The 15951-nt window shown below is 41.4% G+C and overlaps 2 protein-coding genes across 13 annotated transcripts in view; one reads left to right on the forward strand and one right to left on the reverse strand.

Annotated features, from left to right (window-relative positions):
* spire1a (spire-type actin nucleation factor 1a) overlaps window positions 1-4082 on the forward strand; it is a 50305-nt gene extending 46223 nt beyond the window's left edge. For all 6 annotated transcript variants that reach the window (XM_061255683.1, XM_061255684.1, XM_061255687.1 and 3 more), the window contains one exon: window positions 84-4082. In XM_061255683.1, the coding sequence (XP_061111667.1) occupies window positions 84-324 (241 nt within the window). In that variant the 3' untranslated portion in view covers window positions 325-4082. The remainder of the gene's footprint in view (window positions 1-83) is intronic.
* A 385-nt stretch (window positions 4083-4467) lies between these two features.
* On the reverse strand, window positions 4468-13376 carry LOC133137006 (F-box only protein 32-like). 7 transcript variants are annotated; one of them, XR_009709581.1, is made up of 10 exons: window positions 13146-13376; window positions 12024-12136; window positions 11887-11936; window positions 11710-11802; window positions 9597-9690; window positions 8979-9163; window positions 8095-8277; window positions 7533-7676; window positions 6563-6745; window positions 4468-4627 (listed from the first exon to the last, which is right to left on the reverse strand). XR_009709581.1 is itself a non-coding variant. In XM_061254953.1 (9 exons), the coding sequence occupies exons 1-9, from the start codon at window positions 13256-13258 to the stop codon at window positions 6626-6628; spliced, it is 1095 nt and encodes a 364-aa protein (XP_061110937.1). In that variant the 5' UTR covers window positions 13259-13376; the 3' UTR covers window positions 5969-6625. The 7 variants fall into 7 exon arrangements, 4 of the variants coding, with proteins under 4 accessions (XP_061110937.1, XP_061110938.1, XP_061110939.1 ...); XR_009709582.1 differs by lacking the exon at window positions 4468-4627 and having other exon boundaries at window positions 5969-6745; window positions 7533-7647; XM_061254953.1 differs by lacking the exon at window positions 4468-4627 and having other exon boundaries at window positions 5969-6745.
* Between the last annotated feature and the right edge of the window lie 2575 nt (window positions 13377-15951).

Here is a 15951-nt window from a genome sequence, read left to right on the forward strand (position 1 = left end):
GCATGTAATTGAGACTTCCTCGGTAACAGTTTAAAAATTGAATGAGTAACATTGTTTTGGTTATGTCTGGATTTCCTCGGCAGGCTGTCGAGGCTCGGGGAGAGGTCATCCCGGGACGAGTTCCCCCTGGAGCTGGCGGGGGACTGGAGCACCATGGAGGTGTGCGTGGACTGCAAGAAGTTCATCACTGAGATCATCTCCTCCAGCAAGCGCAGCATGGCCACCAAGCGCAAGCGGCTGATGCGCAAGACCCAGTCCTTCCGCACCCCCTCCCCCAAAACCACCGACTACCGGCCGTCCGAGCACACCATCAAAGAGGCGTGAGGCTTGAGGCTCGCCCTTTCTCTCGCCCCTCTCTCGCATGCCGGCACCTGCCCCGATTCCCCCCCACGCATCCCGCACAGCCGACTCTGGGTCCCCTGAGGAGATGCGGTGCTGACGATGTTTTCCGCTGTCGTTTGGCTTTGACTGCGTTTGTGATGTCACGGGGGCCCGTGGTTGTGCTGTGATCGTCAGCCATGTTGAGTGAGGCAGCTGTAAAGGCCAGTTTCTAGTCCGGCGACAGTGTCGCTGTGACGGTGATGTGCAATGCATGTCGCCTGTTGCAGCTACATTTGGTTTATACTCTGGGCGACTGGAGTGCGTTTATATATTTATGCTACGGACAACGGCCACAGTCTATGTCGGGCGACAAAACTTACACGAATGTTCTGCAAATTTCAGTCGAGTGACACTGTCACTGGACAATAAACTGGCCTTAAGACTGAAAGTGGCCATAAAGGTAGAATGTTCAGTGTGTTTGTGCTAGTTGTTGCTGGGCACCTCTTCTTCTTCCGGACAAAAGAATGGTAATACATTGTGTTGTAAATATTGTATATAGGACATTCCCGTCACTGCACAACCACACCCCCTAGTATACAGTTCCAGGCTGAGTAAAACCTTGTGCATGGTACAGCCTGCACCCCTTTCTCAGGAAATGTAGTTTGGTCCAGCTTTTGGCCCAAGGCGCTTTCTCCTCACTGCCCGCCAACAGTATGACGAATGAATGCATTCCAATGAAGCAGTATCAACTTAATTTACTACCCCGATTTCTTTATCCCTGCTAAATCGATAAGGAACGGCAAGAAACTAAGGAATTTAATGCAACGCTTTAATAAGGTTAGCATGCTGAATTGCTAAAGCTACCAAAAAAATACTGTTCTCCACCAATCCTGAAATTGTAGATTTAGTATGGTAAAATGTTCAGTGCATAGTTATATAGCAACTGAGGAATCGGCCAAAATTTGAGCTGAGAATAAGTGACTAGCTTCCATTACCAGCCCACTCTCAGGGAGTTCTTGGGAATTATACCTTGAGACATGTACTTCTGTTCAAACCTTTTAGACCTGTTGGAGTCGAGGTGCAGACCAGGTTGTGACCACATTTTAAAAATAAATAATGGCCGCACCCCATCACCTTTGATCTTGTGATGGTTTTGAAATTGAAGAATAGAAGCATGATCTCTTATTTTTCTGTTACAGTTCAATGCACTGGACACTTTGTGTTATTGTAGTGTCTTACTTATTTTTCACCATATTTTTCATCTATGGGCCATCTGCAGGCTTTATTTTGACTCGTCTGTCATGCAGTAAGTACAGTTTTCCTAGTGCCAAAATCTTTATTTTGTATTTTTTCTTCTCTGTTTTAATGGTGTATAGTTCCAACCTGGTGTAAATACGGTTATATTTGTAATGAAGTTTCTTACGATCCCAAAGGGGGAATCTTGACTGGATCCGTGACTGGAGACATTTATAAAGTACATTTGTGTACATGCTGTATATCTAAATGGTATTTGCCCACAGTTCTGATGTATCAAGATTTATTTAAAAATAACCTTGTATAAAAATGATTCTTATTATTTTAGCAGTTTTTCTGTAATAACCACATGCTGTTGTTATAAGTTATATTAACCATCTTGGACAGACAAGCACTGGAATAGCACTTTGTTTATGTTTAACTTTATTTTGTGGTTTTGTTGCCCTTCAAAAATGACAATGTGACCTTGGTTTTGAGGTTTGCTGATGGTACACATTAGGGGAGTTCATATATTAGGTATTCAGAGATTTCTTTCTTTTTGTGAAAGTTCTAATTCAGGCCAAAAGGTGATAAATAATTAAAGCAAAACACAAAAACATGTGCTTGGAACAGAATGCTTTGTTTCCAGTCCCTTTCAAATTCAGCTCAAACAAAAAAAACCACAATCTCGAATCTTGTGCACAGACAGGGTTATTCTTTATTTATGGCTTGAAGACTCATTTTAACTGTTACATACTACTGTTCCCATACTTATACAGTCTTTCATGAAGTAGAAATGAAGGCAAACCAATCGATTACAGTTTTACACCTTTAACATGAAATTACTTTGCTCCTGAATATAATATATGTATATCATATAATGCAATTATTTATTTTCGGTCAATACCATATCTGAATTTCCGGCTGTAAAAACGTGTTTAGTCAATTAATTTGGGTTTCATTGGCACAGGAAGCGGAATCTTGGTTCGCAATCACTTAGTTTCCCCCTCAAATGAATGTCGGCCATTTTGGGTTGATCAGCCTGTTATACATTGGCATCGTTAATCCTGCATCAGGATTTGGAAGAATATGTAGGGAACTGTTTTATGTATGCATTACAGTGCAGTGAATAGTTTTTAATGTGGGCTTTTTGTATATTACTTGTTGGGCAATGGCAGCATAAGAATGGTACAGCCAAATTTTGAAAGTGACTCTGCAATTTAAAGATTTGTAAATACAGATTGAGGAGTGCTCTTCAGTTTTACGTTTTTTTCAACCCGTAGATGTTTTTTTTTTTTTTTTTGTTTTTTTTTTCTTCCTTTCTGAAAATATATATTTTTCTTCATATTTTAAAATCTCTCATATTGCCTGTGCAGATGAATGCAATCTTTTGGTTTTGTATAGCAAGGCTGCTTCAGTATTTTTTTCCTTTGCTCTATGACCACAATGTGGCTGCTTTGGCTCTTGGGTTGCTTCTGAGACAGAACAGCATGATCATGTGGTCAGAAAACAAAACAAACAAAAAAAAAAAAAAAACTGTGGAGTGCTTACATGCTGTCCAATTTGGCCAATGAAGTCAAGCCTCTGGTTGAAAAATGCCTTTTTAACGTGTACATTAGTTCAGTGGTTACTCGTTGCCTTGGTTATCTGGGTGCGCATGCGTAAAAGCCCATCGCTCGACACATTAGGGGGTGGGGTGTATTTGCTTGGGGTGTCTTCACAGTACCAGTTTGAGTGCTGTTCCCATAACAGTCACGGACAACTCATCCTTCTGCTGTTCCTGAAGTGTTCCTCTTCGTAATTCAAAGCTGTTTAAAAAGTAACTGCCAAGTCCATTTCACAAAGCTGCTCATTTTGCCTTAATGTCAGTGTCTGCCTGGGTTCTTTGGCAGATTGCATTACTTACAGTATGTGTCAATATTGGTGAGTTGCCGTTAGTTTATTTGAAATGCATTGGTGTCTCAGTTCATAAGAGGTTTCTGGCATAACAATATTGTTTCATCAATCCCCATATATTGCTGCCCATTCCTAAGGCATTGAGTATTCCAGGAATTCAATACCCAGGGATTTTCCTAATAAAAAGCCATTGCTGAGGAGATCTGGGAACAGCAGGATCGATGATTTGAGAATCTGCAAAAGCTATCTTCAATTTCCCATACATTTTTTGAATTAGTGTAGACTTATGCTGGCTTCTAGAAAATTCCTAAGAAACCTTGCAAGCTTGTTTAAAAAGCCGTTTTGTACAGTACGCTTTAGCAAGGCAGTGATTTGCTTCACCATCTGTTATGCTTTCATAAGGTGGATGTATTAGTCACTTATGCTGTACAGTACATGGACAAAATGTGTCAGTTACTGGGAAAATAAGGGTCAGAGGCACAATGATTTCCTCTCCTTACCCCCACCCCCACTCGCCCTTGTGTGGCTGCATTGTGCATGGACCACTGTGTGGCTTGTAACTTTAAACCATAGAGCTATTCATAAAGAAATGTCAATAAAATCAATAAAAATGTGATGCAACATGCTCAAAATGTCTTGAGTGTTTCTCTATCACAAATCCGAACTGGGTCATCACTTTGACCCTCCTTCTGTGCTTGGTTTACTTTACCTTCGTACATGCCCAGGTCAAAATGAGTGCACATGAAATGCATAAGTTGGCTTGCTACAATGTACTATTTAAACAAAGGGGTAAAAATGTTTTCACAAAATGTGTAATTGATCCACTTTTTGAATATATATATATATATATAAATATCATTATCATTATGTATTTATTTTAAAATATATTTTTACTGTGGAAGTTGACATACAGTATTGTATAAGCTCGTCCAGTTGTTACTCTTGTTGCTGTTCGGACCAGGTAACTATAATTTCTGGCACAACTTATGAAGTGTGCAAAGACATAACTATTATGACATGGCTGTAGGTATTATGCATGGTTAAACATCACACCTTAAAATGGAGGTTCTGTAACGTCAACAGTCGCTGTCATCACTCCTGTGGCTCTAGTGATCAGCTGAGCGGAATTGATGCGTCATTGCGTCAGAGTTCATTCTGAGCAGTGTACCAGCGACATCTAGTGGTTTAAATAAAAACAAGCCGACAGTATTTAGTGACTATACTGGGTACATAAGGTGTATGACTCAAGCTCTTCTTTTAAATTCCTTTCTCTTTTGTTTTGTTTTGACATTCCCTTTGAGTGATTCACTTTGCCTTATCTATGAATGCACTAATTGGGGATGCAGGATAATATTGGGTCATATCTGTAGTGGCTGCTAACAACTTAAAATAACTTAGAAACTAATATTATGGGCAATATGATGATTCAGCGTGTGTGCACCAGAGAGGTGATGCATTGTGTGTGCCTCTGTAAATTAAATGAAACCTCATTCACAAATCCCTTATTTGTTTAAATGTATCATTGTTACCAGCCAAACTCACAAACCCAAACTATATTATTATAGTTATAGATTCCATGCACTGGTTGCCATGACAAAGAATCTTGAATCTTAATCATTGAACCTCCAGGACCCATGTTCTGCACCCTTAGCCTCTGCTTTATCGACTTTTGGGTTATAATGCCAAAAACCTTAAATTGATCAACAATCGTAGAGCAATGGAGACTGGCAGGAAAGGCTGCTGTCGCTAATTTAGTAAAATTCATTATTTGGGTTGGTCTACCACCACTTTTCTGGCTGACCCTATTGCACTCACTGGTTACCATTAAATTGCATGCAGACAATTTTGGAAAAGGACATTAATATAAAGAAATCCTAATTAAGTCTCAATACTTTCAGAAATGCAGTTGTTGTTAGCGCAGTTTAAAAGAGAAATACAGCCTGGCGCTAGGTTTAATCTGGGTCTGAGGAACTGCCACTTAATATTTGTGAGTCATCGAGGGACTCATTTAGAGCTATTTTAATCCCCTCTTAAAAATGCTTTCCATTTTCTGTCACTGGTGCGATTACATGTGCAGCACATTTTCTCCAGTAGGCGGCGCTGACACCATTTACAATCCCTCGTGTAGGTTTTGGTGCGGGGAAGACGCGAATTTAATGCGAATATCATTCAGCCTTGCGTAGGATATTGAGTTTCTAATCAGATTAATTTCTGTGAAAATTTCCATTGTTATTTCAGAAATTAAAAGGAATTCTGCCATTAATGGTTTCCTGTTATTTTCTGTATTACAGTATCTGTTAACAGTGTGTTTCCTTTTTAACCACACTTAATGTGCTCTCTTCTTTAATTAGTCTAAATTTGCTATGGAACAGTTTTATGCTAGTCACACAGTGTGTGTCTAAACCTGTTTCAGTCTACAGAAAAGCTCTGTATGGCACTGTATGGAAAAAAAGATATTGCTTCAATATTTAATGAAACCATGTGTTCTCTTCTGGCACTTCAAAGGCTTCAATTCACTTTGACAATAACCTTTATTACAGCGGTCAGAAATAGAGAAGATACTATGAAGAAAAAAAATGTTTACAAAGCTGTTGGATAAAATAACAAATGTATATATTTGAATATAAAATTACATTGCAAGAGTTTTACATATTCATCATTGCCACTCATATTGATGACCACCCTTGATTCTTATGAATACAAAATAATTCATCAGAAAAGGATATTTTAACCAGGACCAACAAATCTACAGATAGTCATGGTCGGATGGTGGGGACAATTGATTAAATGTTTCCAATAAAAATAATTAAAAATAATGTCTAGAAACCATTTATATTATTAATCTTAATAATCCACTTTGACAAATCTGCCTTTGGATCGTTTTAATCCTCCAGCATTACTCCAGCATACTTCAAGGACCTCACTGTGTTCTTTGTCCATTAAACACAAGAGTTTAAACTGCATTAAGACAAAAACATATTTGCCACACCTCAAACTATTCTTTGCACATCAGGGTGAATCAACCTGTCGAGCCACGTTATTAGCTGTGGAATTATAATATAGGAGGAAGTGTGTTTTCGTTGCAGATGCTGAAGTGTGAGATCAGTATTACCTGTAGCACATCTCCAGCACTGACACGCATGTTCCCTTCTGCTGAATTGATTCTTGCAGGAATCTATAGCACTCTTGCCACTGGGTTTATGTACGAGACAGAAACAGTGTGCTCCTCAGTACTGGAAGAGTCTGAGAAATCCTTGTGGGGAAACGGGGATGCAGCAGCTGTCTGAGTTGTTGGCTGTACAAGGGTGGTTTGTGTCCTCGAGAGAGAGAGAGAGAGAGAGAGAGAGAAAAGAAGAACAGGATCTTGTGAATGTAAACTTAAGGGGGCTGAGATATGCCATATCTATGCTATCTCTTAACGATCACTTAATTTCCTGTATGATATTGTAGTATTAGTATATACCGCATAGTAACCAAAATAACAAGTTTATGAAAATAACTGGGTATTTTACATGCATAGTCTGAAAAAGATCAGATTTTGCTTAGCTTGGCTCCTCAGGCTCACAGCCTTACAGTACTATGACCCTGGCCAGCTTGGCTCTATTATGACAGATAGGTCAAAAAGGATGGGCTAATAAACTATTGGACAGTTACTACTTCTTATGAATCACAATCTTATATAGGTGGGGTCTACCTGGCTTGAGAAGGTGCACAGATAACTGCGCTCAACCAGCGGAAGACGGAAGAGGATACATGTGTGCTCAGCGGTCAATTATATTAATCTAACTTCTCTGAAAACAACATCTCAAATACATTTCAAATACACATGATACCTTGTGTAAATAAGACAGTTTCGGAGTTGAAGGAAGCTTTGAAGGAAGTAGGCTACTGACTCCTTTAGCCTTCAAGTCTTTATGCTAAGCTAACATGTTATGCTAACATGGAAAATCGAACATCTCGTCTGGGTGAGGTTGGAAAAAATTCTCCAAATGTTGGTATATTCCTTTAAGTCATTTTCTGCAGTGCACAGAGCCAGCTGACCGGAGTCTGGACAGCACTGTGTGCGAGCAGACGCTCCTCACCTTCCAGAAGAGGATGTAGCAGTGCGTGCAGAACTGCGGGGTGTCGCTGTACTGCTCCTCGTGGGGGAAGCAGCAGCAGAGCTTATAATACATCCTCTTCCACTCCAGTTGGCCCCTTTCAGACAGCAATAAATGCTTATGGATCTACGCGGTGGAAAACAAGCGCACATCAAGCTTTTCTTCAGTACTCCTCCTGCCGATGACAATGGTTATTATTACGAGCTGCCTGAGGGGTGGCATGCTATCCTACATGGCATTCCTTAATACACTGTAACTGCTTGCTATAAACGATTTGCGAGGCTTTGACATGTGTTCGTGACTTGCAATTGCGATTTCTGTGTCTAGCAGATGTTGAAGTGTTGTATGGGAGCTGGGGCACTATAAGGAGGAGGGGGAGTTTAGGATAATTCCAAGGACCCTGACTGACAGGGGTCCTCAAAACGTATTAGATATTAGAACATAGGATTCTCTGGGGTGTTAGGGGCCTGACTTGAGCTCTTCTCAGGGGCCCAAAATCCCTGGTGGAGCTCCTGTGTGGGAGTGATGATGCTGTGCTTGGTACCTGTCGATCTGTGTAGTGGTACTGGCACAGTTTCTTCCACAGGACGCAGTCCTCTGTGAGCGTGTGCAGGTCAGGACACACCTGACCCAGACTGAGAAGGTCCCTCTCATCAGAAAGACACTGCATGATGCGGAGCTGAAGGCAGGCTGGCAGGTCGGTCAGGGTCATTCCCTTCGACACCGGCTGTGGGCAAATCATAGGTCATGGTAACACTTTTTATCCCCCAGTTCTGTTTATTGGCCTCTGTTAATTCAAGAGAGTGTACACTACCATGTAGCCAGCCACTATTTTCACTCTACAGCCCACCGGCTGAGCTGCACAGCCAGTCCACCAGGACTGGAGCACATATGCAGGTGGTACAAGAACTGCAAGCAGCCAGAATAGCAGTCCTCTTTCAAAAATAAGATGGAGGCCACCCAGCCACCCATCTCCCTCCCAGGGCAATGCTAGTGCCCATTGTGTAAGCTGTGCTAGGCGAAATTGTAACTGAGAGGCTGGACCTCAACACTGGACCAGAGACTAGTGGCAATCCTCTTTTACTTTATGTTTGATTCATTATCCAACAGAAACCATTAAGAAACGTTCCATGTAGGTATTTCATTTTTCTAAACATGTGCAGAGAGGAGAAACTAGAAGTGTGAATTTATGTTGAGCCTGATGCAAGACATGGAAATACATCGTACATGTACTGTAAACTTCACTAACATCACTGGTTTCTCACTGTTTCAGGGTTTTCCCCCTACTAGGGAGTAGTTTTTTTTTTACCTAATATGCTATCTGGGTGCTTAGGGGCGGTATTGTATTTCTATGTCTTCTGTGAAAAACACGATACAAATAAAATTGAATTGAAATATCCCTCCCCCACCCCAGGTCCCGGCTCTCACCCTCCTGATCTGGATGCAGCGGAGCTGCTGTTGCCAGTGCTGGATGGTGTCCATGCGCTGGGTCCAGATGTTGACGTTTCCCACGAGGGCAAACCTTCCCACGCCCTGTACCAGGCCACCGACGGACACGTACAGAGTCTGGAGGAGCTCCCTGATGTTCCGTAAGCTCTGCTGGTCCTCCAGCACTGACAAAAAGGACAGATAATCACTGCCCTGACCATTTATACCTGAAGAATTGCTTCGTATTTCTGTGAGCTTTTTTATTATTGATTATTTGGTCATTCATTTTTTTTGTATTAGATTAGCCAAATGGTAAATAAACACGGGTAGCATCTGCTATTCTTCTATTGATGTAACCCACCCACCCATACTTAAGATCAATATATTTTGTAAATGCACAGTAATTTAAAATTCTCAGGAGTTAAAAGAAGTCAAACAGCCTCATGGATGTATTCGAGCACACACTGAGCACGTTTACAGGCATCATAGAATCCATCAGGGTAAGTCTCTCCTTGAACAATTTCATATTGAGGATTACCGTAGCCCGCTGGGGATTGAACCCAGGACCCTGTCCGCCCCTCGACAGAGCGGGTCATAGAAGAACGCTCATCCCCTCACCTTTCTGTAGCACTTTCTCCAGAATGTTCATGTAGTTCTCCTGAGCCACCCCGCTCAGGGAGGTCAGCTGGGTTTTGGCAATCAGTTCCAGCAGCTAGAGAAGATATAAGTAAATATAAAGGTCTTTATCCCTCCACACTCCTATCTCTGGACCAGTGGTTCTCACTCCTGGTCCTGGAGAGCCGCAGGGTGTGCTAGTTTTTAGTTTTTGCTGTAATATCAGCAACCAATTCAGACCCAGGAAACCAGGTGAGTTAACTGTGTAATTAACTGACTTTAATTGATCTATTCAGTGCTGAGTCACAACAAAAACCGGCACACCCTGCGGCTCTCCAGGACTAGGAGTGAGGACCACTGCTCTGGACAGAAGGGTTAATATCAAAATAAAAGTGCCAGTGCTGTCGCTGGCATAATTGTGCACATTGTCACCCAGATGGAGAGGGCTCAAACCAGCAGGGTTTCCCCCACACCTTTGCGCAATAGCAGCTTCTCTGGCCAAGCAGATGGCAACCTTGCAAGTTCTGCAATAACTGCATGGCTCAGCTGGCGGAGTGCAGTAAGCAGAAGGACAGAGGACACCGTGTGCTTCAGTGCAGTCTACCACATTAATAGCACATGTTGAAGCCAAGGGACTAGCCTTCAATTATAATTTGACATTCAACATTTGGGAAATTATGAAGTAAAGAACAAATGCCTATCAGAATCCGGTACAGTACGGCCAGTGCTAGTTTGAAAGGTAGTGGTCACAGCCATTATTATCCAAAAGAAAGTTTATCTTTTTCTGTTTCCTGTTTGGCCAGAGGTCCTTCGTGTCTAAATGGAGGTAACCACAGCAGTGCAGAAATGCTGACAAGGCGTGCCCGTGGACAAGGCAGAAACAGTGTGTTGTGATACAGTGCTGTGGTGGTGGCTATTCAGAGACTGGAAGCTTGGGACCCTGAGCGGTGACCTTGTGTCTCACATAGACTTCAGGGTATGCACGCCTGGCACACATCATGTTAGCCACTGGGCAATCCCTCAGTCAGCTGACACCATGGAGAAACTGCCTGTCACTCTTAACCCTGATGATGAGATGATGATTACTTTATTCATTCTGGTATGAGGTAGGGCAAAATGCATGCTACTACTCTCTGCAGAGTTATGCTGCATTAATTTCGATAGCCTCCCTCTATTTTCCATTGTCACTAATACTAGAAGAAGCCAAATATCACTCCACTTTTCAGCCAGTATTGCTTTTGTTAAAATAATATACGGTATATCTGTGTGACTATGTATGTGATCCGTGTGCCCTATGAGAACAACAGAAGTGCTACAAATGCCATTGGCTGAAGAGTGTACCAACCGACCCTCCTCACTCTCGCAGCCCCCATGGCTGCCCCCAGGACTGCAGAGAAACAGAGTGGTGATGATGTGGAGACAGAGAGGGTGATTGTGTCAGACTGTGAATCATTCCCACTCTCTCAGAACCTGGGGGCTTCTTCTCCCGGCACACGAGCCACCCTGACCCTGCCTTCCAGTGAACCTCCCCCACAGGTGCTAGATTGCCCTCCGATAATGACCTTTCCAAAAGCCTCTGTGAGGAAGTTTCCTGTGACTTGTCCATTCCTGCTCCCACACACACACAGCCTGGTCTCCTTGGCAGTGTAAGGACTCAGTACAGCAGCAAGCAGTCCAGGCAGTTAATATCTTAGTACAATATTATAGATGATATGGTCTATTATATATCATTAACAATTTTATATGGATAAAATTACAAAACTGAACAACATATTTTTCACACAAATGCATATCAGTTATCAAGGTCTACTGCTCTGCTGAAAATAAAATGTTATTATTTTCAGTGAACACAAGAGACCATTCCCATCGCTGCCACACACTCTCTTTATCTAAAGATCAGAGAAGATCGCAATGCCTTTCTGAAGGACATGGGAGAACTCAAGGGGCACTCAAGCGTCTGCATCTCCCATGGACTCCCATGGAGTGCGAGATGTTTCTACACCTTGCAGCAGAAAGGTAATCCTTGGGATCTATAAATTATTCTTTGGGAATTGGCCTCCTGATTTCTAAATGCCAAATGTAGATCACTGTGTTGCACATGCAATTGGGAGCTCACCTTCACTACATAACTGAATCGCCTGGAGTCCATGATGGCGTTTGAAAAGTCCAAGCGGTTAAAGGCCTCTCCCAACGTACAGTAACCATGGCGCTGTAGGAAGCCAAAGAGTTTGAGTTATCCCACAACTCGTGCATTTATCCAGTACTAATATAACCATAGAAGAAGAAACCATACCTCCTTCGTAGTTCCTTTGTGGACATATATCCACTTGTCTCTGTGGAAATCTGAAATAAATAAAAAATTAACTCCTGAATAGATTGAATAGATATCTTCACTTTTTAAATAAATCACTTCATATTCATCATACATACATGGGACCTTTGTGTTGTCGTTCATAAGCTCCTTGCTGCGTTTCTTTGCAGCCAATTCATGACTCACGGTGAGATGTACATTTCCATTGTGAAATTCCTCATCTTTGCAGCAGCTGGAAGAGGCCATGTGTATAACCTTAGTTACATCGCATGCTTATCACACAACTGAGCCTGAGGGCACTTATCCAATGAGCTGCATTTAAGATGGCCATTACAATGAAGCTCACATTAAACATTGACACTGGGTTGTGTTCGCACACTGGCATTATTAAATATGATTACCGACATTAAAAATAAAACTTAGGTACAAAACCTGCTCATAGGAATCTGCAGTGCAGCTAGATCTGTACAATTCTTTACATGACAAACAACTTCACACATGGGAAGGGGGAAGTGGTGAAATATGTTCCTTTATGCTGCCATTACTTGAATCACCTGGCTGTGTGCCCATGTCAGAAAAAGGAACTTGCTGGTTTGGGGGGCTGCAGAACAATGATTGGGCTGTCCTACCTTTGACAGAGTTCCCCACAGAGGCTTTAATTTTCTGCCTGGAGACAAATTCGGGAAGCTCTGCATAATCCTATCATTGTTCCTACTATTTATAGCACGGTTTTATTTTAAAGACACGTGCAAGGGGAAGGAATGCTTCATGACGAAAACATCTGAACAGTAAAAATGACCTACACGATTTTATTTCTCCTCTATAGCTGTAGCATACTGTACTCTTCTGTACTTGAACATATTTATATCTGTTGACATTTTTCTGGAGACTTCATGCAACAGAAATGTCTGTATACTGTAATACTATTGTTGTCAGCTCCACGCCGCTTAAGTCCGCACTCACTTGAAACGTACTGTGAGTGACATGATATTTGTTTCACTTAGATACTTGCAGACCTTCATTATTTTAACATTGAGTATTCCCATGCGTATGTGTCGTGCAATATTGTTGGATGGAACAGTGGCAGAAAGAAAGAGACGGAAAGAACATGTGCGCAAATACAAATAGCGACACGCATGATAGGTTGGGAACAGTTAACAGTCAATCAAACTCCTTGCAGAACAGTTAGTTACATTACGCTACAGTTACCTATTCGATTAAATGCCGACATATTCACTGACCTCTTAAATTCGGCAACAATCTTATTTTCGTAATCTGACTGTTTTTTCCAACCTTCCTTAGTTTTAACCCAGTTTTGCCCAGGCGACCTCCAGTCCTGTCCTAGAAATGGCATCTTAGAATATTCGATGGAGTTCGACAGCAAACATAGCTAATAGATAAAATATAAATAAACATTAACTGCAGGCTCAGAACATTAAAAATACAGAGTTAGTTTCATATCCCAGTCTCGGTGTCGTATGTATAATGAGCCAGACTCAGTCCTGCGCTCGTGGCTCTATTTATATCAGCGAGCAAACTTTGCTGAAAAATTTTCCTGACCCGCCCCTCGGAAAATCTGGTCCTGCACATGGCATTGTTTATCATCTTTGTCTTGGTTGCACAAATTTGCAGGTAACGGTCTTAACTCGCAGTGTTAGGAAAATAAATATTGTTCCAAATCTTAGTTATAGACTACCAACTTAAGAAGGGAATCATTTGAATCTAACATTGATTCCAAAATTAGCTTCATCTGAGTAGTCAAATTTATATTTTAGAACTATTGTACATTGCTTATTAATCTTACAAAACTGGAGTCGCTTTCCTGAAAGTCTTTAGAGGGGAATGCTTGCACTATTGTAAATGGAAATAGGCCTATATGTTTCCTTACGGTGGTGTTAAAGAGGTAAAGGCCTACCTAACTATTTAGAACCGGAAGAGTTCCCAGAATAACTCCATAGCAGATTCCAGTTTTTTGCAGTAGTGATGGTTTTTGCTCTTTTTAGCCCAATGACTATATGGAATGTGAGTAGAAACACTAATAGCAGCCATTTTGTTCTGTTCAGCAAGGCACACCTGTGCATTACTGTACATTACCAACCAGTGTTCTTGCAACATTTATGTTATATTTCCATAATGCTATCTACATTTTATAGTCACCATACAGTACATATGCAATTACTGCACTTTGACTTACTGTGTATGGGCAAAGTGATATTTGTCAGAGTTCCAAGAGTTCTGAATGCGGGGAAAGCAGTAATGCAATTGTTTGCTGTCTGTCTCTTTTTCCATAGGCTCTTAGCTTTGAGGCCCATGGCACGAGTGTGCTTAATGATGCTGCCATGCTATTCTGTTACATTGTGCTCTTCTAAGACACATGGTAACCAGAGCCCTGCAGTGTGTGCCCCCCCTGGCTCACAACCCCCCACTAAGATTACCCTCTGCTACTAAAAGGTCAAAGGGCATGCTCATCAGAGCACCATCCAAAGGGAAAGAGAGAAGACAACTTGACACTCTAGCACTCCGAAACGTTTAACATTGGAAGACTGTAATTGAAAAATGTGTATTTGTTTTCATGATAAGCTAATTGGAAATTGTTACATGAATAACAAGCCCCGGAGGGTCGGTTCTGGAAGCCATTACAGTTTTGGTCAAACCAAAGCTTGGAACCCTGTTTGTCTGATACTGCATGCAACACGACAACACGGTTTAATGTTTCCACTTAGTAGCAAGCACAAGTTTATGATGTTGATGTTGCCATTCCTTTGGCCAGCTGCATAAACCACCACTTGACTGTCTCTTGTTTCTCACAGTCACTCAGAAATTCAAGTGCAGCAAGACACATAATGTTCTTAATGATATTACTGCACATGACTGTTATGGTTTGATCAAATTTGACCAAACTAGGTTGTGTTCTACATCCTTCCACTTCATTTCCCATTAGCGATCATGACTCCTCAGAAAAACAGGCTAGAAGCCACGGTCGCCTTCTCTAAAACTGTCCTAAACCTTGCTTTGTTTCCTAGTAGATGTTTCTATAGAATTTAAGCATTGTCCCCTAGAATGAAATGAAGTGTTCTTATGGCTACATCCATGCCCTTGGATATTGGAATACAGTATGTTAGTGGCTTCAGTCCTTTTGTGAGCTAAATAATAATGTCATTAATTTGATGCACCATCCAATAAATGTACTGCCTTCATTCATATTGCCTTAATCCAGAGATTACCTCAAATGTATACCTGCTTTATGAATTCTTCCACAGTATTATCAACATCTGCCTGCATTCATCTGCATTCATTCAGCCTAATACATGATGTAACTAAAAGTTTGTAATATAAAGAATCAGAGAAGAACATGATTACCTGGCCATGACTTAGGAAGATTACCCTCTGCTACTAAAAGGTCAAAGGGCATGCTCATCAGAGCACCATCCAAAGGGAAAGAGAGAAGACAACTTGACACTCTAGCACTCCGAAACGTTTAACATTGGAAGACTGTAATTGAAAAATGTGTATTTGTTTTCATGATAAGCTAATTGGAAATTGTTACATGAATAACAAGCCCCGGAGGGTCGGTTCTGGAAGCCATTACAGTTTTGGTCAAACCAAAGCTTGGAACCCTGTTTGTCTGATACTGCATGCAACACGACAACACGGTTTAATGTTTCCACTTAGTAGCAAGCACAAGTTTATGATGTTGATGTTGCCATTCCTTTGGCCAGCTGCACCACCACTTGACTGTCTCTTGTTTCTCACAGTCACTCAGAAATTCAAGTGCAGCAAGACACATAATGTTCTTAATGATATTACTGCACATGACTGTTATGGTTTGATCAAATTTGACCAAACTAGGTTGTGTTCTACATCCTTCCACTTCATTTCCCATTAGCGATCATGACTCCTCAGAAAAACAGGCTAGAAGCCACGGTCGCCTTCTCTAAAACTGTCCTAAACCTTGCTTTGTTTCCTAGTAGATGTTTCTATAGAATTTAAGCATTGTCCCCTAGAATGAAATGAAGTGTTCTTATGGCTACATCCATGCCCTTGGAT

Source organism: Conger conger, chromosome 9 (genome assembly GCF_963514075.1).
Source record: "Conger conger chromosome 9, fConCon1.1, whole genome shotgun sequence".
NCBI lineage: Eukaryota > Metazoa > Chordata > Actinopteri > Anguilliformes > Congridae > Conger > Conger conger.

What these genes read in the sequence shown, in the direction of transcription:
- LOC133137006 (XM_061254953.1), bottom strand. Translation starts at nt 13,258, where the DNA reads ATGCCATTTCTAGGACAGGACTGGAGGTCGCCTGGGCAAAACTGGGTT. An exon ending in CGACAACACAAAGGTCCCAT is followed by an intron (nt 11,937 to 12,023) that starts GTATGTATGATG and finishes TATTTATTTCAG; the next exon opens with ATTTCCACAGAGACAAGTGG. An exon ending in GCTACATCCTCTTCTGGAAG is followed by an intron (nt 6,746 to 7,532) that starts GTGAGGAGCGTC and finishes ACCCTTGTACAG; the next exon opens with CCAACAACTCAGACAGCTGC.